Here is a 23,591-nt window from a genome sequence, read left to right on the forward strand (position 1 = left end):
TAAAATTAACAAATAATTGAGTTAATACATATCTAATAAGTGTTGACTATATTTCAAGGGATATTCTGGGCACTGAGAATAGAAATACAAGAAACATAGCTCCCAAATTTCTAAGAACCTCCAGGCCAGTATCAGAGAGAGATATAAAAGCATATAAATTATAATGAAACTTAATAAATGCTATTACAAAGAAATAAATGAGATGCCATAAAAAATGATTTGAGACAACTTTGCTCTTGATATTATGATTTCTGTCTTTTGAGACATTTGATTTCTCACTTATGAGACATTTGAGAGGCAAAAATGGTGTATAATGGGAACAGTAGGAGATTAATTTAGAATGAATGGTAGGAGCCCAGTAGTGAAGATATTTATTACACATTTAAGAGTTAACTAAGTATTGCTGAGCCAAGAGAAATTATAAGACAGTAATATATCAATTTTGCTTTATGAGGAATATAATAAAGCAGTGAATAAATTAACTTTTACATACAAGATGAGTGACAAGCAATTACTCAAGAATAGCATTCAAGCAAACAACAGTAAAGGTTTCATTATGGTCCATAAGATAGAGAGAAAGGTCACAATTACAATCTCAATTCAAGCAATGTAGTGGACAGAGATGAGAAAGTTTTCCAGCTTGGAAGACTGCATGGTTGATAAAGCCATAAGTCAAATGAAGGATTCAAGAGGAAAACATGTGTCAGCTTAATACTCACAAGTTATATTTAATCAAGTTTGTTTTGAAACACAGATGAAAAAATAAATGTATGAGAAGTATTTGTTTATCAGTGTGCCAATGGACTCAACTTTAGGACATGTGAAATGTAAGATTAATTTAAAGGTAAATTTGAGCAAGCTATCCAAGGAACAAGTGAGGTTTGGACATAAATGTCTGGCTTTTATCTCAGAGTGATTGAAGAGCACAGACTTAGGAAACAGTCTGAAAAATAGTTTCTAATCAAGGATATTCTGAAATAAAGTCTGCCAAGGGTAGCCATCAGGGAGATGAAAGAGGAGGAAGAGGAAGGAGACAGTGGAAAGAGAAGAAGGGAAGGAGACAGGAAAGAAGGGAGAAAGGAAATAAAGAGATATTATAGAAAAGGAAGTAAAACGTCCCCCTGGAAGTCAGAAATTATAGGCTTAAAAATTGTCAAAAGTGGAAGCAAAACAGTTGAATTGGCAGTGTTAAAAAGGTTCACTATACTTTCAAAGTTTTATAAGTGAAGTTCAAAATTATTTCAATCTAGTGATGCCAGACAACTAGAGGTCATGTAGAGAAGGAAAAGACTGTCATACCTAATTTAAAAAGAAATTAAAGTTTTAGACATGCAAGGTAGACACTGAAAGAAATAATGAGAACAAGAAAAATCTTAAATCTACTTGCCTGGCAAGTGGAAGCATTCCACTGTGCCTCTTTTCATAATAATAATCCACCATCTGTGCTGTTTGATATTTTCCTTAGAATTAGTGTCTTATGATTTCTTCTGAAAAGCTTCCTCAATTGTGTTTTTTAAATTTATTTCTAATTGGAGGATAGTTGATTTCTGCCATACAACAACATTAACCAGCCATAAGTATACATACGTCCCCTGCCTCTTGAATCTTCCTCCCCTCCACGCCCATCCCACCCTTCTAGGTTGTCACCTACCACTGGGTATAGATCCCTATGTTATACATCAATTGTATTTTAAATGCACAGGTGGGAGATTTTGAACATTTTAAAGAAATTAGCTCCATCACTCAGTCATGTCCAATTCTTTTGCAACCCCATGGACTGTAGCCCGCCAGGCTCCTCTGTCTATGGAATTTTCCAGGCAAGAATACTGGAGTGGGTTGCCATTTCCTTCTTCAATAAATACAAGTGGTACCATACAATTACATCATTTTCTTGAACAGCTTTTTTAATTGTCTCAGATCAAATCAGATCAGATCAGTCACTCAGTCGTGTCCAACTATTTGCGACCCCATGAATCGCAGCACGCCAGGCCTCCCTGTCCATCACCAACTCCCGGAGTTCACTCAGACTCACGTCCATTGAGTCAGTGATGCCATCCAGCCATCTCATCCTCTATCGTCCCCTTCTCCTCCTGCCCCCAATCCCTCCCAGCATCAGAGTCTTTTCCAGTGAGTCAACTCTTCGCATGAGGTGGCCAAAGTACTGGAGTTTCAGCTTTAGCATCATTCCTTCCAAAGAAACCCCAGGGCTGATCTCCTTCAGAATGGACTGGTTGGATCTCCCTGCACTCCAAGGGACTCTCAAGAGTCTTCTCCAACACCACAGTTCAAAAGCATCAATTCTTCGTCACTCAGCCTTCTTCACAGTCCAACTCTCATATCCATACATGACCACAGGAAAAACCATAACCTTGATTAGACGAACCTTTGTTGGCAAAGTAATGTCTCTGCTTTTGAATATGCTATCTAGGTTGGTCATAACTTTCCTTCCAAGGAGTAAGTGTCTTTTAATTTCATGGCTGCAGTCACCATTGGCCGTGATTTTGGAGCCCAGAAAAATAAAGTCTGACACTGTTTCCACCGTTTCCCTATCTATTTCCCATGAAGTGATGGGACCGGATGCCATGATCTTTGTTTTCTGAATACTGAGCTTTAGGCCAACTTTTTCACTGTCCACTTTCACTTTCATCAAGAGGCTTTTGAGTTCCTCTTCACTTTCTGCCATAAGGGTGTTGTCATCTGCATATCTGAGGTTATTGATATTTCTCCAGGCAATCTTGATTCCAGCTTGTGTTTCTTCCAGTCCAGCATTTCTCATGATGTACTCTGCATATAAATTAAATAAGCAGGGTGACAATATACAGCCTTGCATACTCCTTTTACTATTTGAAACCAGTTTGTTGTTTCATGTCCAGTTCTAAGTGTTGCTTCCTGACCTGCATACAAAATCTCAAGAGGCAGATCAGGTGGTCTGGTATTCCCATCTCTTTCAGAATTTCCCACAGTTTATTGTGATCCACACAGTCAAAGGCTTTGGCATAGTCAATAAAGCAGAAATAGATGTTTTTCTGGAACTCTCTGGCTTTCTTGATGATCCAGCAAATGTTGGCAATTTGATCTCTGGTTCCTCTGCCTTTTCTAAAACCAGCTTGAACATCAGGAAGTTCACAGTTCACATATTGCTAAAGCCTGGCTTGGAGAATTTGGAGCATTACTTTACTAGTGTGTGAGATGAGTGCAATTGTGCAGTAGTTTGAGCATTCTTTGGCAATGCCTTTCTTTGGGGTTGGAATGAAAACTGACCTTTTCCAGTCCTGTGGCCACTGCTGAGTTTTCCAAATTTGCTGGCATATTGAGTGCAGCACTTTCACAGCATCATCTTTCAGGATTTGGAATAGCTCAACTGGAATTCCATCACCTCCATTAGCTTTGCTTGTAGTGATGTTTTCTAAGGCCCACTTGACTTCACATTCCAGGATGTCTGGCTCTAGATGAGTGATCACACCATGGTGATTGTCTGGGTCGTGAAGATTTTTTTTGTACAGTTCTTCTGTGTATTCTTGCCATCTCTTCTTAATATCTTCCACTTCTGTTAGATCCATACCATTTCTGTCCTTTATCAAGCCCATCTTTGCATGAAATGTTCCCATGGTATCTCTAATTTTCTTGAAAAGATCTCTAGTCTTTCCCGTTCTGTTGTTTTCCTCTATTTCTTTGCATTGATCGCTGAAGAAGGCTTTCTTATTTCTTCTTGCTATTCTTTGGATAGCAATACCCAGCTGTGGATGTGACTGGTGATAGAAGCAAGGTCCGATGCTGTAAAGAGCAATATTACATAAGAACCTGGAATGTCAGGCCCATGAATCAAGGCAAATTGGAAGTAGTCAAACAAGAGATGGCAAGAGTGAATGTTGACATTCTAGGAATCAGCGAACTAAAATGGACTGGAATGGGTGAATTTAACTCAGATGACCATTATATCTACTACTGCGGGCAGGAATCCCTCAGAAGAAATGGAGTAGCCATCATGGTCAACAAAAGAGTCCAAAATGCAGTACTTGGATGCAATCTCAAAAACGACAGAATGATCTCTATTCGTTTCCAAGGCAAACCATTCAATATCACAGTAATCCAAGTCTATGCCCCAACCAGTAATGCTGAAGAAGCTGAAGTTAAACGGTTCTATGAAGACCTACAAGACCTTTTAGAACTAACACCCAAAAAAGATGTCCTTTTCATTATAGGGGACTGGAATGCAAAAGTAGGAAATCAAGAAACACCTGGAGTAACAGGCAAATTTGGCCTTAGAATACGGAATGAAGCAGAGCAAAGATTAATAGAATTTTGCCAAGAAAATGCACTGGTCATAACAAACCCCCTCTTCCAACAACACAAGAGAAGACTCTATACATGGACATCACCCGATGGTCAACACCAGAATCAGATTGATTATATTCTTTGCAGCCAAAGATGGATAAGCTCTATACAGTCAGCAAAAACAAGACCAGGAGCTGACTGTGGCTCAGACCATAAACTCCTTATTGCCAAATTCAGACTGAAATTGAAGAAAGTAGGGAAAACCACTAGACCATTCAGGTATGTCCTAAATCAAATCCCTTTATGATTATACAGTGGAAGTGAGAAATAGATTTAAGGGCCTAGATCTGATAGATAGAGTGCCTGATTTACTATGGACCGAGGTTCGTGACATTGTACAGGAGACAGGGATCAAGACCATCCCCATGGAAAAGAAATGCAAAAAAGCAAAATGGCTGCCTGGGGAGGCCTTTCAAATAGCTGTGAAAAGAAGAGAAGTGAAAAGCAAAGGAGAAAGGGAAAGACATAAGCATCTGAATGCAGAGTTCCAAAGAATAGCAAGAAGAGATAAGAAAGCCTTCTTCAGCGATCGATGCAAAGCACACCCCCAGGAGGTAGCAAATCAGCAAGGGTCTCCAGTACATGATCACCAGCATGTGAGTATTAGAACAAGGATAATTTTCTTCTCAGCAGGTCTTAGAGAACTGAGAGCTAAATAGTGAACAGCAGTATACAGATTTTGAGAGCTGGCAGCAGCAACAAGTCGGGCCAAGATGCAATGGACCACAGGATAGCAACCATGCTGAAGCAGGGGCAGAATCTGAAGTCTCAAGGACTGTGGTCACCATCAGTTTAGACTCTGATGACCTAAATGGCTTCAACATTTAGGCTAACAAAGTGGGGAAAGATACTCAATTTGTGCTGAATATCAGAGAGACCATTCTTATCATCAGTAGAACAAAGAAATGTGTTGGGCAACATTGTTCTGGGTCAGGCTCCCTTGAGATCATTCATTAATGCATGCATTTTCTAGCATAGTCTCTTGACAAACTACCAAGAAGAGCTTTAGTTCATTTTAGTAAAAGTATAAGAAGAGCCTCATTGAGGTCTGGTATTGTGGCTTCAATGGTAGCATGTCTGGAAGGAGAGGGGAATACTATTTCCAAGTGTCTACCATGATCCAAGAATAGTAACTAACAGCAGAGGGAGTCAGTGGCCTCATAAATCTATTTGCCACTGGCTAAGGGCCATCCCCCAAGGAGATAATCTTCCATTATATAGGCAGGGGCACGTTTTCCCTCATAAGATACATGGGTTAGTCACTGTGTTATCTTATGTTCCCACTGGAAAAGGGAAGTCCCTTTAATTCTTCTCAGGCCTTGAAAGCAGAGGCCATACTATGGACTGGCATTTCATGGGCCCACCAGGAAGAGAATAATGGCATCAGATCTGAGACTGTACCAGTGTGTGTTTCAGAAATCCAAGCTAATTCTATCAGCCTGTGTATTGTAATGAGGCTCTGAAAATTGAATTTTAGTATGCGACCTTGATTTGCATTTTGGGTATCTGTGATGCAAGAAATCCCTGGAGTTCTTTACCCAAAAAAGAGAGTGTGAAACAACTTCAACAAGGGACTGTTGTTGCTGCATTAGCCAGACCATGTGACCACATGGTCGGCAACAGACCAAGAGTCTATAAAAATGTGAAGGGGCCAATTGTTGGCCATCACGTCCTCCAGTATTAAAATGACTGTGCTGTGGTGCACTGGGATGACCCAGGGGGGATGGGATGGGGAGGGAGGTGGGAGGGGGTTTCAGGATGGGGAACACATGTACACCCATGGCTGATTCATGTCAATGTATGGCAAAAACCACTACAATATTGCAAAGTAATTAGCCTCCAATTAAAATAAATAAAAAATAAATAAAATGACTGTGCTGTCCCCTGGGTCCCACCTTTGATTAGGGATGTCCCAGTGCAGAAGATTTTCAGTGGGCTTCATCCTGTGTGATGTTGGTGCTGAATCTATAAAGCATACAAATTCCATTTCCTGATCACTCAGTTAATCCCAAGAGGCTCCCCAAATGACCAATGGATATGGGGAAGGGGTGACTTCTTCAGGCATCACTGCATCTAGCAAAGGATTGAGGACATGGAAATCATTTCCTCCTGTGGGTGAGATTTGCCAGAAGGCCCGGGTTTGGCTCTCTAAGTAGCATTTTCATTTGAATAATGAGGCCTCTGTGGCCATGCCAAGTTTGTGGGGTGGTGCTTCAAAGACCCAAGGCATAATGAACAACTGGGTGCAGAGTCAAAGGTTCAGGATTTGTAAAAGCACTTATTACAAGAAAGATCCACTATACAGCCAGCAGTTGCCATCCTAAGGTTGTGAAATGTGCAGCCAGAGAAGGCAGTTTTTTGTAGCAGAAACCCATGAACAATGACTGATTCAGGGACTCCAAAAATAACAAGATAAGGTAGCCAAAGCCTCTCCAGTGAAGAAGTTTGGGGGGTTGGGATGGTTGAATGACACTGATAGAAGTGCCTGTTTTATTGCAATTTAGAGCTTTTCGGTTTGGGGTGGCAAGCCATTCAGAGCAAGCCAATTTATATTCAGCCACTATGAAAAACAGTATAGAGTTTCCTCAAAAATTTAAAAAAAAAAAAAAAAAGAAAAAAAAAATGATCTATCAATTCCACTTCTGGGTATTTATTTGAAGAAAATAAAAACACTAACTTGAAAAGGTGCCTGTGCCCCCACATTCATTGCAGCATTATTTACAATAGCCAAGATATGGAAACAACCTAAGCATCCTCTAACAGATGAATGAATTAAGAAAATATATATAACTATTTAGCCATAAAAAAGAAGAAAATGTTGTCATTTGCAACAACATAGAGAGACCTTAAGGGCATTATGCTAAGTGGAATAGATCAGACAGAGAAAAACAAATAATGCTTGATCTCTCTTACATGTGTTCGCTGCAACACTGTTTACAATAGCCAAGATATGAAAGCAAACTAAATGTCCATTGACAGAAGAATGAATAAAGAAGATGTGGTGTATATAGATAGATAGAAACAATGGAATATTACTCAGCCATTAAAAAGAATGAAATTATGCCACTTGCAGCAATATGGATGGATCTAGAGATTATCATACTAATTTAAGTAAGACAAGCAGAGAAAGACAAATATCATATGATACTCCTTACGTATGGAATCTAAAAATAAAGTACAAATGAACATACTCTAAAAAACAGAAATAGAATCACAGATATAGAAAACAAACTTACGGTTACCAGGTGGGATAAGGGGGAGTATGATAAATTGGGAGACTGGGATTAATATGTACACACTACTACTATATATAATATAGATAACTAGGACTTACTATATAGCACAGGGAACTCTGTTTAATGTCATGTTTCAGCCTGGATGGAAGGGGAGTTTGGGGGAGAATGGACACATGTGTATATATACATATACATATATATACATATATGTGTATGTGTGTGTGTGTATATATATGTAGCTAAGTCCCTTTGCCTTGGTCTACCTGAAACTATCACATTAACTGGATATACTCTAACACAAAACAAAACATTTAATAAAAAGTAAAAGTAAAATAGATGACTATTAAGGACTTACTGTATAGCCCAGGGAACTCTACTCAATACTCTGTAATGACCTATATGGGAAAAGAATCTAAATAAGAGCAAATATGTGTTTGTATAACTGAGCCAATTTGCTGTACACTTGAAACTAACAGCACTGTAAATCAACTATTCTCTAATAAAAATTTTTGTAAATCAATAAATAAAATTAAAATCATAGATACAGAGAACAGACAGGTGATTGCCAAAGGCGGGGGATGGAGCTGGGAGAAATGGGTAAAGAGAGCCAAAATATACAAACTTCCAGTTATAAAATAAATTAGTTATGGAGATGTACTATATAGTTATTGGTACTGTATTGTATATTTGAAAGTTGCTAGGAGAGTCTATCTTAGAAAGCTTTTATCACAAGAAAAAAATTCTATAACTATGTACAGTGACAGATATTAGTTAGACTTATTGTGGTGATCATTTTGTAATATATATATAAATATCTACTCATTATCTTATGTTAATGCAATGTTGTATTCAATTATGCTAATTCTAAAATTAATTAATTAATTTTTAAAGCAAAACAAAGTGAGTCTATTTGCAAGAAGCAGCATAATGGACTGAAATCAAATTCCTAAATGAGGAGCATGTTGCTTCTGAGAACCAATTAAGCATGTAAATACTGAGACTCCTTTAAAATAGCAAATGCTGATAAAAATGGAGAATTGGTTCCTTACTACATCAGGTATAAATCATTCCTGGGCTGAGGAGTACTGTTCAGAAATTTTAGTGCAGTAGCGGGGCCTTGAATTTTATACGATGCAGTGGACCAATTCTGATTAGAAAGTTCTATGAAAAGTTTTGTTTAGCCCATGTGAGAGCATTGTTTGAATTTCCTTGCAAAAGGATGTTATCAATATGATGTCACAGCTGTATTCCTGGAATAAGTTGGATGTGGTTAAGATCTTGCCTGCAGAGTTATGTGCAATAGGCAAGGTTGTTGGAATATCTCACAGGGAGGCAAGTGAAAACATACTATTCCTTCAGAAGGTGAAGACAAATAGTTTCTGAGAGCCTGTAGAACTCTAGAATGTATACATAAAATCAAATCTTCCATAGAAAAATATTTTCCAGGTGCTGACTGGATGGAGTATTAATTTCAGAAATAATAAGTATGCAGATCTTAATGGAGGATACCATGGCATTAAAGTTGTTGTTGTTGTTGTTGTTGTTTAGTTGCTAATTCATATCCAACTCTTTTGAGACCCCATGGACATAGCCCTCCAGACTCCTCTGTCCATCGGATTTCCCAGACAAGAATACTGGACTGGTTTGCCATTTCTTTCTTCAGGGGATCTTCCCAATCCAAGGATTGAACCCACATCTCCTGCATTGGCAGGTGGGTTCTTTACCACTGAGCCACCAGGGAAGCCCCAAGGTTATGATAGTCCACTGTGAAGTGACACTCATTTATATCAAGTTTGAGCACTGGCCAACTAGTTTATTAAAGGGAAAAATAAAGGGAATAATGACTTGGGCAGGCGCACCAATCCCCTGGGTTCTCACTCCATCATTCTCAACATCACAAACTTCATGACCGTGGCAGATTCTTTCATGACACCCTTATGGTCTCCCAGGAACTTCTCTCCTCAGCCATATGTTTACAACTTGTTCTCCAAGCTGTCAACTGAGGTTTATTTGCACCTTTTATACTTGGGTCCACAGGGCATCTTTAACTTCTTTAAGAAATTGATCCCCATGTGCCTGCTCTAAAAAGAGCAAATAAAGTCCATGTCACTCTAATGAACACAGAAACTGCAAAGAAGCCCACCCATATCCTGCCTTCTAAGGACTCTGCAATAATCTTTCTTAGAACAGAAACATTTTCAGCTTATTAAAGTCCTCTTTTTTAATTCTATTATTGCCAGGAGAAGGGAGTGATTATTTGCTCTTTTTTTTATTATACATGTGAAGGACTCTATGTCTCAGAAACTGTGATTTGATTCTGATTCAGATTCAAAGAATGGAAGTAATACACTTCCTTCCCAGTTAAGCTCTAAAAACTTGGGTACTTCCATTGAAAGAATAATTGAATGTGGATGGGAAGCCAATTTTTTAAAATACTAAATTTTATACAACTCAGACACTCACATGGCACATCTCACCTTTGATTTACCTCTTGGGGACAACAAGGTAAACAGCGCACTAGAGTCAATCAGATCAATGAGGGTGAGAATACTGGATGTTTTAAAGTGAATGATGCTATTATTCTATAAATATGGATCGATTAAATCCTCCAACTGTGAAAATATGGATGAAAATGAAGCATTTGCCAAAGACCACAGGTTAGTACAGACAAGGAAGGCAGGATTGTAGCAGGATATAGGTCAATACCTCCAAAAGCTATATGGAATAATGGGGAGGTTGACAAAAATGATTGTGAGGGTGCAATATTTCTTACTCTTACACATGTGAATTAGAGTGGTATTTTACGTTGTTTCTGCTTCTTAATCAGAAAAACCTAAAGAGGCACACAGGATACTACCAGTAAAATTTTCTTCCTTGGGGATTACCAATTTATGTACAAGGACTCATTGTCAGAAACATGAATGTTCCTCTTCCTGGGTTCTGTATGCCAAGAAAATTTGAAGCACGATAAATTTATCATCCTTGGTTTGCCACTGAGGACTCTTTGAGGCTTTGAGCAAAATCTACTCTGAGATGCTGTCTGGATCTCTCAAGACTTCTATTCTCAGAAATATAGTCCAAATCAGTGTATAGGAGACTTTGAAAATGGCAGAGAAATAAAAGTAAATGCTAATGAATATGATTTATTAATGCCTTAAACTTGCTCATGTAGTCAAAATAAAATGATAGAATATTGAACTAAAGGTCTTTAAGTCCTAAAGCACTGTTACAAATTCGCCCTACAAAAGAATTGGTGTGGGCATGCTTAATCATGACCAACTCTTTGTAACCCCATGTACTGTAGCCCACCAGGCTCCTCTGTCCATGGAATTTTCTGGCAAAAATACCAGAGTCGGTTGCCATTTTCTACTCCAGGGGAATCTTCCCATACCAGGAGTCAAACCCGTATCTCTTGTGTATCTTGCAATGAGCAGACAGATTCTTTACCAAATGTGCCACCTGGGAAGGGGGAAGGGTCTAGAAATATCAGTTATGCATCAAGATCTTCAGAATTATCTACTTGGGGAAATTTCTATTGGTTGCTGGAACAAGGGAAGTCAGAGATTTATATAGTAGTGGAGATGAGGATCTATGGCAGGTATCCATCTAAACATTAAATAGTACAAGGAGGGGGAATATTGCAGGGAAGGGGAAATAGTATAGGGAAAGCACCAGAGGGGAGAGGGAAGCACAGAAAATAGAATCAGAGATATTTCTACCAAGTGCCCAGAAGTATGAGATTAACAGAGTCAGAGAAATATGACTTCAATATGGAGAACTTGTAAACATTTTAGAAGGAAAAGATGGGTACAAAAATTTATTCTTCTGAAAAAAATTAAGCAATTATTCTGTAATAATTCTCTTATGTGTGCAGGAATAGATCAACTTGAGGAATTACAAAGACTTTAGGAATAAGGTCATACATGAGCAACAGGGGGGCTCCCATGGAACAAGTCTAGTCCAATGGATACTGGTTTGGCCCAACCGGATGGAGAGTTATATATGATCTGATTCTGTTGATTACAATGAGTTCTATCTCCCCAGCCCCAAGAAACTTTAGTTTTCATCATTTTCACCTATTCCCTTTAGATCTACTGAAGGTCAACAATGAAAAACCGAACATTTACTGAGTTTATTTTGTTGGGCCTCACAAATCAACCTGAGGTCCAGGCACTGATATTCATCTTTCTGTTTCTCACCTACATGCTAAGTGTCCTAGGAAATCTGACAATCATCATTCTCACTCTAGTAGATTCTCACCTCCAGATCCCCATGTATTTTTTCCTCCGGAATTTCTCCTTCTTAGAAGTTTCCTTCACATCCATTTTTATTCCCAGATTTCTGACCAGCATGACAACAGGAAATAAAGCCATCAGCTTTGCTGGATGCTTGATTCAGTATTTTTCTGCTATATTTCTTGGGGCAACAGAGTTTTACCTCCTGGCTTCTATGTCCTATGACCGCTATGTGGCCATCTGCAAACCCCTGCATTACCTGACCGTCATGAACAGCAGAGTCTGCATACAACTTGTGTTCTGCTCCTGGCTAGGGGGATTCCTGGCTATCTTTCCCCCCATCATCTTAATGAGCCAGGTGGATTTCTGTGCCTCCAATGTTCTGAATCACTATTACTGTGACTATGGGCCCCTCCTGGAGCTCGCCTGCTCAGACACAAGCCTCTTAGAACTGATGGTCATCTCCTTGGCAGTTGTGACTTTGGTGGTTACTCTGGTGCTGGTGACACTTTCTTATACATATATTATCAGGACCATTCTGAGGATTCCTTCTGCTCAGCAAAGGGCAAAGGCTTTTTCCACTTGTTCCTCCCACATGATTGTCATCTCGCTCTCTTATGGCAGCTGCATGTTTATGTACATTAATCCTTCTGCAAAACAAGAAGGTGCTTTCAACAAAGGAATAGCCGTGCTCATTACTTCAATTACTCCCTTGTTAAATCCCTTCATTTACACTCTGAGAAATCAGCAAGTGAAACAAGCCTTCAAGGACACCATCAAAAAGATTGTAAAGCTTTAACAAAACAAAATACACTTCAAGGAAAGATATACTTCATTTAGTAAATATGTATTGAGTGTCTACCATAATTCAAGTGCTGACCTGGCACTTAAGGATAAAAATATGAAAGGCATATGTTCTAATTTCAGGGAATCTATGGTGTAATGTGATAGAAATGTATATAAACTGTAAATTGTCAAGTTTGCAGTTTACTTATAAGTCATAAGCTTCCGTGCGTGCATGTGTGCTGTCGCTTCAAGTGTGTCTGACTCTTTGTGACACTATGGACTGTAGCTTGCCAGGCTCCTCTTTTCGTGGGATTCTCCAGGCAAGAATACTGGAGTGGGTTGCCATGCCCTCCTCCAGGGGATCTTCCCCACTCAGGAATTGAACCAGCATCTCTTATGTCTCCTGTATTAGCATACGGGTTCCTTACCACTAGCTCTACCTGGAAAGCTCCAAGTCTTAGATCAGATCAGATCAGATCAGTTGCTCAGTCGTGTCCAATTATTTGCGACCCCATGAATCACAGCACGCCAGGCCTCCCTGTCCATCACCAACTCCCGGAGTTCACTCAGACTCACGTCCATCGAGTCAGTGATGCCATCCAGCCATCTCATCCTCTGTCATCCCCTTCTCCTCCTGCCCCAAATCCCTCCCAGCATCAGAGTCTTTTCCAATGAGTCAACTCTTCGCATGAGGTGGCCAAAGTACTGGAGTTTCAGCTTTAGCATCATTCCTTCCAAAGAAACCCCAGGGCTGATCTCCTTCAGAATGGACTGGTTGGATCTCCTTGCAGTCCAAGGGACTCTCAAGAGTCTTCTCCAACACCACAGTTCAAAAGCATCAATTCTTCGTCACTCAGCCTTCTTCACAGTCCAATTCTCACATCCATACATGACCACAGGAAAAACCATAGCCCTGAGTAGACGAACCTTTGTTGGCAAAGTAATGTCTCTGCTTTTGAATATGCTATCTAGGTTGGTCATAACTTTCCTTCCAAGGAGTAAGTGTCTTTTAATTTCATGGCTGCAGTCACCATCTGCAGTGATTTTGGAGCCCAGAAAAATAAAGTCTGACACTGTTTCCACCGTTTCCCTATCTATTTCCCATAAAGTGATGGGGCCAGATGCCATGATCTTCGTTTTCTGAATGTTGAGTTTTAAGCCAACTTTTTCACTCTCCTCTTTCACTTTCATCAAGAGGCATTTTAGTTCCTCTTCACTTTCTGCCATAAGGGTGGTGTCATCTGCATATCTGAGGTTATTGATATTTCTCCCGACAATCTTGATTCCAGCTTGTGTTTCTTCCAGTCCAGCGTTTCTCATGATGTACTCTGCATAATAGTTAAATAAGCAGGGTGACAATATACAGCCTTGACGTACTCCTTTTCCTATTTGGAAGCAGTCTGTTGTTCCATGTCCAGTTCTAACTGTTGCTTCCTGACCTGCACACAGATTTCTCAAGAGAAGTCATAAGTTTACAAAATATAAAAGAATATGGTAAGTGTTAATAGAGAAGGATGAATGAGAAAGTCTAAAAAGAACAACTGGAAAGAATTAGCTGTTTTCTGGAGTAAACTGGACATTGGTGAGTCAAGAGATGTTTTAAGAAAGGAAGTGATGCTATGAGCATTGTTTCTAAAGAAATCTCGTGTTACTGTTCTTCATTATGGAGCTGTGGAGCTATGATTCTATTAAAGTGAAAATATTTTTTATTCTCCTTCTCTTTTTCATTTATCTTACAACTGTAGCCATTGAAACTACCATCCTCCTGTAAATTAGGTCCACTTTTCTCCAAATGAGGCAAAAGCTCTCAAGATTTTGTCAACTTACACATTCATTCTCTAGAAGTTGTGGTTAGAATTCTAGAGGCAAGGTTTCCATCCTCTTGCCTGTTTTGCTGTTCATAGCTGACATCTTTCTAAGTTAATGACTGAGTTACCCACTCTGTCTCTCTCTCTCTTTGGTAGTCTTTGAAAAATTTTTTTTCAATCACAATTTAATTTTCATCTTTTTGTTTACTTTTGTTAGGTATTATAAAGGACAAATTTTGTGATATGGCTTCATTCTTTCAACTTTTCTCCAAATTTTTGCTTTTTTTACATAACCCATGGATACCTGTTTCATAAAGTGAAAAAAATATAAAGTATCACAAGTTTTATATCTAGAATGTTCCAAATTATCAATCTTCACAACCAACTGGGAACAGACTACCCTACCAAGAATTCCACACATGGATTTTAGGTAAAAACAAACTGAATTTGAAGAGGTGTTGGTAGGAACTCAATGTCAATGGAACTTAGGACATTTGGAAAGCTGATTATTTATACATAGTTTAGTAACATCCTAATTCATTGCAGAATGCTGATTGAGATGCAAATGGAACATCATCTGATGTATTCACATGTTTTATATGAGGTAATAATATTGAGTGGAATGATGCTTCTTAATCACTTAAGGAAAAAACTGTACCAGCCTGACCATGAGAGAAAATTTCCAAAGCCACAGAAGATAGTGAAGAGTGTATAATATTTTTAATAAATGACCTTTTTTGTAAACCATGGCTATTTTGAATATCTGGGTTTCCTTGATGGCTAAGCTAGGGATTGTGTTAGTTGCTCAGTCGTGTCTGACTCTTTGCAACCCCACTGACTGTAGCCTGCCAGGCTTCTCTGTCCTTGAAGTTCTCCAGGCAAGAATACTGGAGTGGATTGTCATTCCCTTCTCCAGAGGAACTTCCCAACCCAGGATTGAACCCTGGTCTCCTGCATCACAGGCAGATTCTTTACCATTTGAGCTAGGGATTAATGATGCCTTTTAATTTATTCCAAATTTACTGAATTATTAATTAATAGAGAAGTGTTCTCAAATGATCACACCTGACTCATTAACTTCCCCATATGCACATTTCTACCAAAGCCCGTGGTGAAATAGAAGACAACGCCATATAGTGGTTGAAAATACAGGCTTTAGTTCAAATCCCAGATTTTCAACCTTCTACCCAAGTCTCCTTGGAACAGTTTTCACCTGCCTAAAGCTTATTTTTCTCAACTCTAAAATGTGGATAATATAGTGTCTATCTTATAGGGTAGTTTTGAGAATTAAATAAAATAATAGGCATAAAATTTGTAAGAAATTATTATGTTTAAGAAATGACATCCATTATAACAATATGGATGTCAATATAATCAATGTCTTTTTCAAGAAACTCAGGCTTAACTAGTAAGAATAAGTATTAAATTGATTGGTTTAACATAAGCAGGACTGTAAAAATGATGGTCATTCGATTTGAAATCCCTGTGCAACAAGACCAGTTTATTTCCATTCCTCTTATGTCCACTTGCATCCTTGAATAGCTATTCACACATTTGATAAAGCAAGGCAGAACACTTGGCAGCAGATTCTTAGGACTAGGCTACCATCAACCCCATGTGACCTGGATATCTCTGTGTATAAATAAGATGAAGAAGAGCACTTGGTGTAAATCAAAGTACAAGGACACTGGCCAGGGCTTCACCCAGCCTTCATAATACAAACATTTAGAAATGAATTTTGGAAGGAATGTATCACCTTTTAAATGTACTTGTTCAAAAAAGAGAGAAATAAAAATAAAAAGACAAGCCATGCTTTTCTGAAACTGTTCATCTTGCTAGCTTTATGTCAATACTTACTGGGTATGTAACTCAAGTCACAAAGCAAAGGAATGAATTTACTGATTCTGCAGCTGAACTTTTGGAATGTTCAATGTCTAAATGTGTAGGTTGGTAGGCTTTATCTCTCCTGTCACCACTGTAGACAAGAATCAAAAGAAACAGCTTTACCTACCTAGTATTCTCAAGATAATATCAGAGCAGTGCTAGGGTAAGGAGATAATAAAAACACTGGGCATTCATTCCTCTATCCTCTCCCCAAAATCCCCAAGGTTGTGGACTTATGAATTACAAATCTAAACAGATGGTCTTTTCTGAATGCTGCTTCTTGCAAAGAGTTTAAAATAAAACTTAGAAATTTTCTGAAGAACTTTTTAAGAAGCCAAGTAAGGTAAGAACTGTTCCATAATGACTTGGACATTCTGCCCTGAGGATCAGCTTTGTCGTTTCATTAAATTCATTCAGAAGGTCACAGACCAGGGCTTAAGCTTCAGTCCACACATCACTGGACAGGATAGCTGAAGCTATGCAGAGGTCATGAGTTCAGAAGCCAAAAGAACTACCCATCTGAGGAATGCATCCACTGTGGGGTATGGTAAGGGCTGGGGACAAGATTACACAAAAGACAATATATGATCCAAAGAACAAAAGCATCAGGAGCTTAAAATTAGTATAAGTTCCTCAAAAAGATAGGAATGATACTGATTAAATGAAGGATAAAACATTACAAAAATAACTAGGTAAAAAATACTGCTGAAAAACATAAATGAAATAAAGATGAGACTAATACCAGGAAAGAAAGAACTAAAACAAAAATAAGGAGCTAGAAGATCAGATCTGATAAACCTTTCCATTCAGCAGTAGATAAACAACAGACTGGTTCCAAATCGGGAAAGGAGTATGTCAACATTGTATATTGTCACCTTGCTTATTTAACTTACATGCAGAGTACATCATGTGAAATGCCAGGCTGAATGAAGCACAAGCTGGAATCAAGATTGCTGGGAGAAATATCAAAAACCTCAGATATGCAGATGACACCACCCTTATGACAGAAAGTAAAGAAGAACTAAAGAGACTCTTGATGAAAGTAAAAGAGGAAAGTGAAAAAGTTGGCTTAAATCTCAACATTCAGGAAACTAAGATCCTGGCATCCGGTCCTATCACTTCATGGCAAGTAGATGGGGAAATAATGGAAACAGTGAGAGACTTTATTTTGGGGGGCTCCCAAATCACTGCAGATGGTGACTGCAGTCATGAAATTAAACAATTTTTGCTCTTGGAAGGAAAGCTATGACCAACCTAGACATATTAAAAAGCTGTTTTTTTTTAATAAGTAATGTCTCTGATACAGAAAAGTAAACAAATATACTTTGCTGACAAAGTCCCATATAGTCAAAGTTATGGTTTTTCCAGTGGTCATGTGTGGATGTGAGAGTTGGACCATAAAAAAAGCTGAGCACCAAAGAATTGATACTTTTGAACTGTGATGTTGGAGAAGACTCTTGAGAGTCCCTTGGACTGCAAGGAGATAAAACCAGTCAATCCTAAAGGAAATCAGCCCTGAATATTCATTGGAAGGACTGATGCTGAAGCTGAAACTCCAATACTTTGGGCACCTGATGCAAAGAATTGGCCTTTTTGAAAAGACCCTGATAAGATCGAAGGCTAGAGGAGAAGGGGACGACAGAGGGTGAAATGGTTGGATTGCATCACCGACTTGATGGACATAAGTTTGAGCAAGCTTCAGGAGTTGGTGATGGACAGAGAAGCCTGGCATGCTGCAGTCCCTGGGGTGGCAAAGAGTCAGACACGACTGAGTGACTGAACTTAATTGAACTGAAAGCAGTAGGAAACAAGACATTAAGTTAATAATGGAAACCAATAGATAGGTAGATAGGTAAGCACCAAAAAACAAATGCAGATACCAAAATCTAGATAATAAGTGTTACAGGTGGAGAGAAGATTAACAGAAGGAAATAATAGTATATTCCTACACTAGAGAAAGATGGATATCTCCAAGAATGCTGAAACAAGATGTGCTTGGTCGCTCAGTCGTATCCGATTTTGTGACCCCATGGACTGCAGCCTGCCAGGCTCCACTGTCCATGGGATTTTTCAGGCAAGAATACTGGAGTGGGTTGCCATTTCCTTCTCCAGGGTTCTTCCCAACCCAGGGATTGAACCTAAGTCTCCTGCGTCTCCTGCATTGCAGGCAGATTCTTTACCCACTGAGCCATTGGCGAAGCCCTGAAACAAGACAGAGAACCAAATTTTACATCTTGAGAAATCAGACATTTAAATGTGATCGTAAAATAAAAGAACACCTCAGAAGCCTTGCCACACAAAAGACAAATTTGAAGACCCTTAATAACCCTGTGTACGAGACAGCTAAAGAGACACTGATGTATAGAACAGTCTTATGGACTCTGTGAGAGAGGGAGAGGGTGGGAAGATTTGGGAGAATGGCATTGAAACATGTAAAATATCATGTATGAAACGAGTTGCCAGTCCAGGTTCGAAGCACGATACTGGATGCTTGGGGCTGGTGCACTGGGATGACCCAGAGGGATGGAATGGGGAGGGAGGAGGGAGGAGGGTTCAGGATGGGGAACACATGTATACCTGTGGTGGATTCATTTTGATATTTGGCAAAACTAATACAGTTATGTAAAGTTTAAAAATAAAATAAAATTTAAAAAAAATTTTTAAAAAGACATATTCAAATGCTTGTGTCATTAAGCAAATTAGAAGGTAGTAGTTAAACTAAAATAAATGGTGAAGACAGTAAACAAAATTTTAATCATACAACAGTCTGCTACTTTATTAAGAACATAAATTTTACTTTCATGTACTCTGGTAATTATGAAATGAAAGGAAAGAAATGGTAATTAAGGGTAAGGCTTAAAAACAGCACTTTGGAAGTTTCCTGGTGGTCCAATGGCTAAGACTCTGCTTTCCCAAAGCAGAGGTCTCAGGTTCAAATCCTGATCAGGGAACTAGATCCTCCATGCCTCAACTAAAGATCAAAGATCCCACGTGCCATAAACTAAGACCCGGCACAGCCAAATAAATAAATAGTACTTTGGTCCTACAAAACAATTTAGATGCTACTATCAAAGTTTCAGAAATGTGTTCAAAACTAAGACATTTTAATCAAAATACAAAATGTCATTATATCTATTTGTATTCTAAAGCAGTTGTTGCTTGAATGTAATTTATGAAATGGAGTGGAGAAAAAGTGCTATTTTGGTGATATGTTTCTTTTGAACTTGGGGGCCTCCCTTGTGGCTCAGCTGGTGAAGAATCCACCTGCAATGAGGGAGACCTGGCTTCCATCCCTGGGTTGGAAAGATCCCCTGGAGAAAGAAAAGGCTACCCACTCCAGTATTCTGGCCTGGAGAATCTCATGAACTGTACAGTCCATGGGATCGCAAAGAGTCGGACACAACTGAGGGACTTTCACTTTTCTCTAGAACTGAATATTTCCTACCTTGTATTGCAAAGGAAATGCCTGAACTTCATTTATCACAATGAATAAATGATAAATACCTCCCTCTACCAAAGAAAGGAAAAAAAGACTAACTTACTTGATTGGAGAGCAGTCTGTAAAATTATTTGGATGATTTTCTTGAGCACTTTTGCTTTCATTTATATTTGTTTATTATATGCATCAACCACTTGATAGGTCATACACTCAGGTTATGCACTCATCTCATTACCATTATCCATATGGTGGGAGTTGCTTATTGGGAACATCCCGTATAAATAGTAGAAATATTTCCCTACTTAAAACATTTAGTTCCAAAAGACATTCAGAGTATCAGCTATAAACACTTGAATATGTAAAATGTCCATCACATATTTTGATTACCAGCTGATTACTTGGTGGCTTTGTGTCAATAGGTGCAAAAATGTCAACTGCAGATGGTCCAAAATCCTGACAAAATGACAGTTAATTTCAAGGATCCCAGTTGTGGGGCTATTGTATACTGATCAGCCATTGTTGCATCACTTCTACTACACTCTCATCACAGATTATAGACTAGCAGAGTATAAACCCAGCCAAGCCAAAACAGAGAAAAGGAAACTTTTGTGCCCTGAGGGAGAAGCTGACATTAAATAATGTGAAGCAATCTTTAATCCATCACAGCCATGAATCTGAAAATGCCTCTAAGGGCAGAAGTAGCTGCATACAATCAACTGCCTCTTCAACAGTTTCACCATTTGCAGAATCTTGTTTCAGCAGCAACCTGAGTACTTTAAGCCAATGGTTTTTGTGTTGTATTTTGGCTTTTCTAGTTGTTCTTTGAGCAATTACTCAAGAAGGACATCTATCAATAATCTTCAAAGTCTATACTGCAACATATTGACAAGGCTGGTCTGAGGAAGAAGAGAGCTTTACATTTCCTGAAAATTCACATATTTTCCTCTTGAAAAGGGAAGACTCCTCAAAACAGAATGTATAGCAAAAATGGGAAAGAAGTGATAAATACCAAAAGTGACACACAAGTCTCATGACAGATGCATATTTGAAATGACTAAGAAGAATTGGCTGAATTCCAAATTAAGAAGAGAGAGGTTTTAGCAGTTTCAGAGAAGAGAAACGTTCATGCGCTTATGCTGGGTCCTTCAGCATTCTTTCTTCTCAACTCTGTTTCATGCCTATCAAAATGTGTCATTCTCATGACTTCAATTTCCATCTATATTCTCATGATATATCTTTGATTTTTCCTTTTTTTTTTTTTTTTTTTTCAGGCAAGGCTCTACTAGGGACCCTGCTGCAACAGGGGGAGTGACAGCATGATTTGATTGAATTCCCAGTATGCTGTTCTACTACTTCTTTGAATGAAGTGCAAATCTTTTAAGAATGCCAGAAAAGAGCACTTCACTTGTTTATTTCTCAGGGGATAAATGAGAAATTTATTTCTCAGAGGCAACAATATAGTGAGCAGAGAAACTCCCTTATTAATGGCACTTCATCCTTAGCTGAAGGTTTCACATACATAAAAATGCAACTGCCATAGATAATGGAAACCACAAGCATGTGGGAAGAAACATGGAAAAAGGCTTTTTTCCTTTCCTGGGCAGAAGATAAACTTAGAATCATCCAATGATACATACATAGGACAGAACTACACACACAGGGGTCACTATAAAGGTCAACACAGCACAGAATATAACCAGCTGCTCTAAGAACCATGTATCACAACATAAATTCTTCAGTATTGGAGAAGCATCACAGAAAAAAGGGTCAATAACAGAGTCACAGAATTCCAGGTAGGGACTCAGGCGAAGGGGTAGAAGGATAATCAAGAAGCCAGACACCCAACAACAGAGGATAAGATTTCCAAGACTCTACTCTCATGATGGTCATATAATGCAGAGATTTGCAGATGGCTACATAGTGATCATAGGACATCACAGCCAAGAGAAAAAATTCTGTAGCCCCAAAGAGGACATAAAAGAGATCTGGTTGAAGCAGGCATTGGTGGTGATGGTTTTGTTCCCGCTTGATATGATGTAGAGGTATTTAGGCACACAGGCCATTGTGAATGAGATTTCTAAGAAAAAGAAATTTGAAGAAAAAAATACATAGCTGTTTTAAAACAAGAATCCACAAAGATGAGAGAAACTATGGTCAGATTCCCAATGACACTAAACATACATGTGACCAACAAGAAGATAGAAACCAAAATCTCTAGTTGTAGGTCATTTGTCAAACCCAGTATGATGAATATTGTTATTGCTAAATGGTTTCTCATCACTGACTCTGTATATTGCCCAATCTTCAGATAAAAAACACAGAAATTGGATATGAGAAACAATTTCAAAATATCACAGGATCAAAATAACTACAAATAACAATTAAACCAATCACATGCATTTCCTTCTGTAACCTGATAATTCATCTTTCATGATATGATGACCTCAAACGCCACTGAATGGACCACAGAAGAGCTGATATACCACATGGAAGCTAGCAGCATTTTTTGTGGTTTCAAATCATATCTCTGTCATCTACTATATGAGCAACATTGGGAAAGTCACTTAACCAATCAGTGCTCCCAATTTCATCCTTAATAAGATGAGTTTAATGATAATATGACATTGTAGCGTTATTGTGAGAGTTAAATGAGATAAGGCATAACAATCTTACAGTGATACATAGGAGATGGTAAGCACTGTATAAGTGGAATTTTTTATTTTCTAAAGCCAGTTTGATAATCTCAAAAATGTATTTAGCTTTTTTATACATTATAATTCTGGGTTAATAAATTTGATGATTAGAAATGGTCGATGGCCTGTAAAAAAAAGTAGGTATCTAAATATCTTTAGAAATAGAAAATTTTAATACTGTTAATTAAAATAAATCTAAAAACAGCAACAAATTTTTTCCTGCATGAGAAACTCATGGATCAGATTCTCTCACACATAAATTGTAATTCTTTTTTTTAAAGTTAGCCTTTACTCCATTCATTACTAGATTCATTACATAACATTGGCACTATAATCTTAACAAGTTACATGTCTATTAATTAAGTTCACCAATGAATATACATGCAAAACTCAGCCTTCACAAGAAATCAAAAATGCCTTTAGCTTTTCAGGTAGATTTGTTCCATCAGTATTTTCTTCCACACTTCAGGATTAATTTCATCAACATACAAATTTTTTTATGGTTTTCCACATACAATTTTTATCATACTTTTATCATATATTTCTATCATAATGTTTCATATAGTTTTCACAGAGATTTGCTACTTAGAAACGTTAATTTAGACATTCAGAAACAAAAACAATTTCAGTCAAGAAAGATGGGAGGAAGGACGTAAAACTGAAAGCAATTTGAAAAAAATTAACCCATTTCTATCTCAAATAAATACCTTAACCGTTACAATCACAGAGAAGAAAAAGAACTAATCCAAATTTATCAACATATTGTTTTGGAGGAAGAATAAAACTGAGATTATGCCTTCAAATTTATGTTGTTATTCACTTAAAATAGACTGTTACAAATGTAAGCTTTTTTATAAGTCTTAGGGTAAACTCAAAGCAAAAACATGTAATAGATACACAAAAGAGAAAGAGAAAGAAATCTAAGTATATCGCTACAGAAAATCATCCAGTCACAAAGGGAGGGAACAAGAGAAGACAAAAGGAAAAAAGAATTACAAAACAGAAGGAAACATATAACAAAATGGTAATACTAAGTTGATAATTACCAACAATTACTTTGACTGTCAGTGGACATTTCTCCAATCAAAAAACAGTCAAAAAACAAAACAAAAACAAACAAATAGAGTGGTTTATCAACTATACCTCAATTTAAAAAATAAAGCGGCTGAATACAT

At 38.1% G+C, this 23,591-nt stretch overlaps 1 protein-coding gene across 1 annotated transcript; it reads left to right on the forward strand.

Moving 5' to 3' along the window:
• Positions 1-11,678: 11,678 nt before the first annotated feature.
• On the forward strand, positions 11,679-12,605 carry LOC129641608 (olfactory receptor 6C4). The gene has a single exon (XM_055566279.1). The coding sequence runs from the start codon at positions 11,679-11,681 to the stop codon at positions 12,603-12,605; it is 927 nt and encodes a 308-aa protein (XP_055422254.1).
• Positions 12,606-23,591: the final 10,986 nt, after the last annotated feature.

This window comes from Bubalus kerabau, chromosome 1, assembly GCF_029407905.1.
Source record: "Bubalus kerabau isolate K-KA32 ecotype Philippines breed swamp buffalo chromosome 1, PCC_UOA_SB_1v2, whole genome shotgun sequence".
Lineage (NCBI taxonomy): Eukaryota > Metazoa > Chordata > Mammalia > Artiodactyla > Bovidae > Bubalus > Bubalus kerabau.

Coding starts and splice junctions, on each gene's coding strand:
- LOC129641608 (XM_055566279.1), top strand. CDS start 11,679: ATGAAAAACCGAACATTTACTGAGTTTATTTTGTTGGGCCTCACAAAT.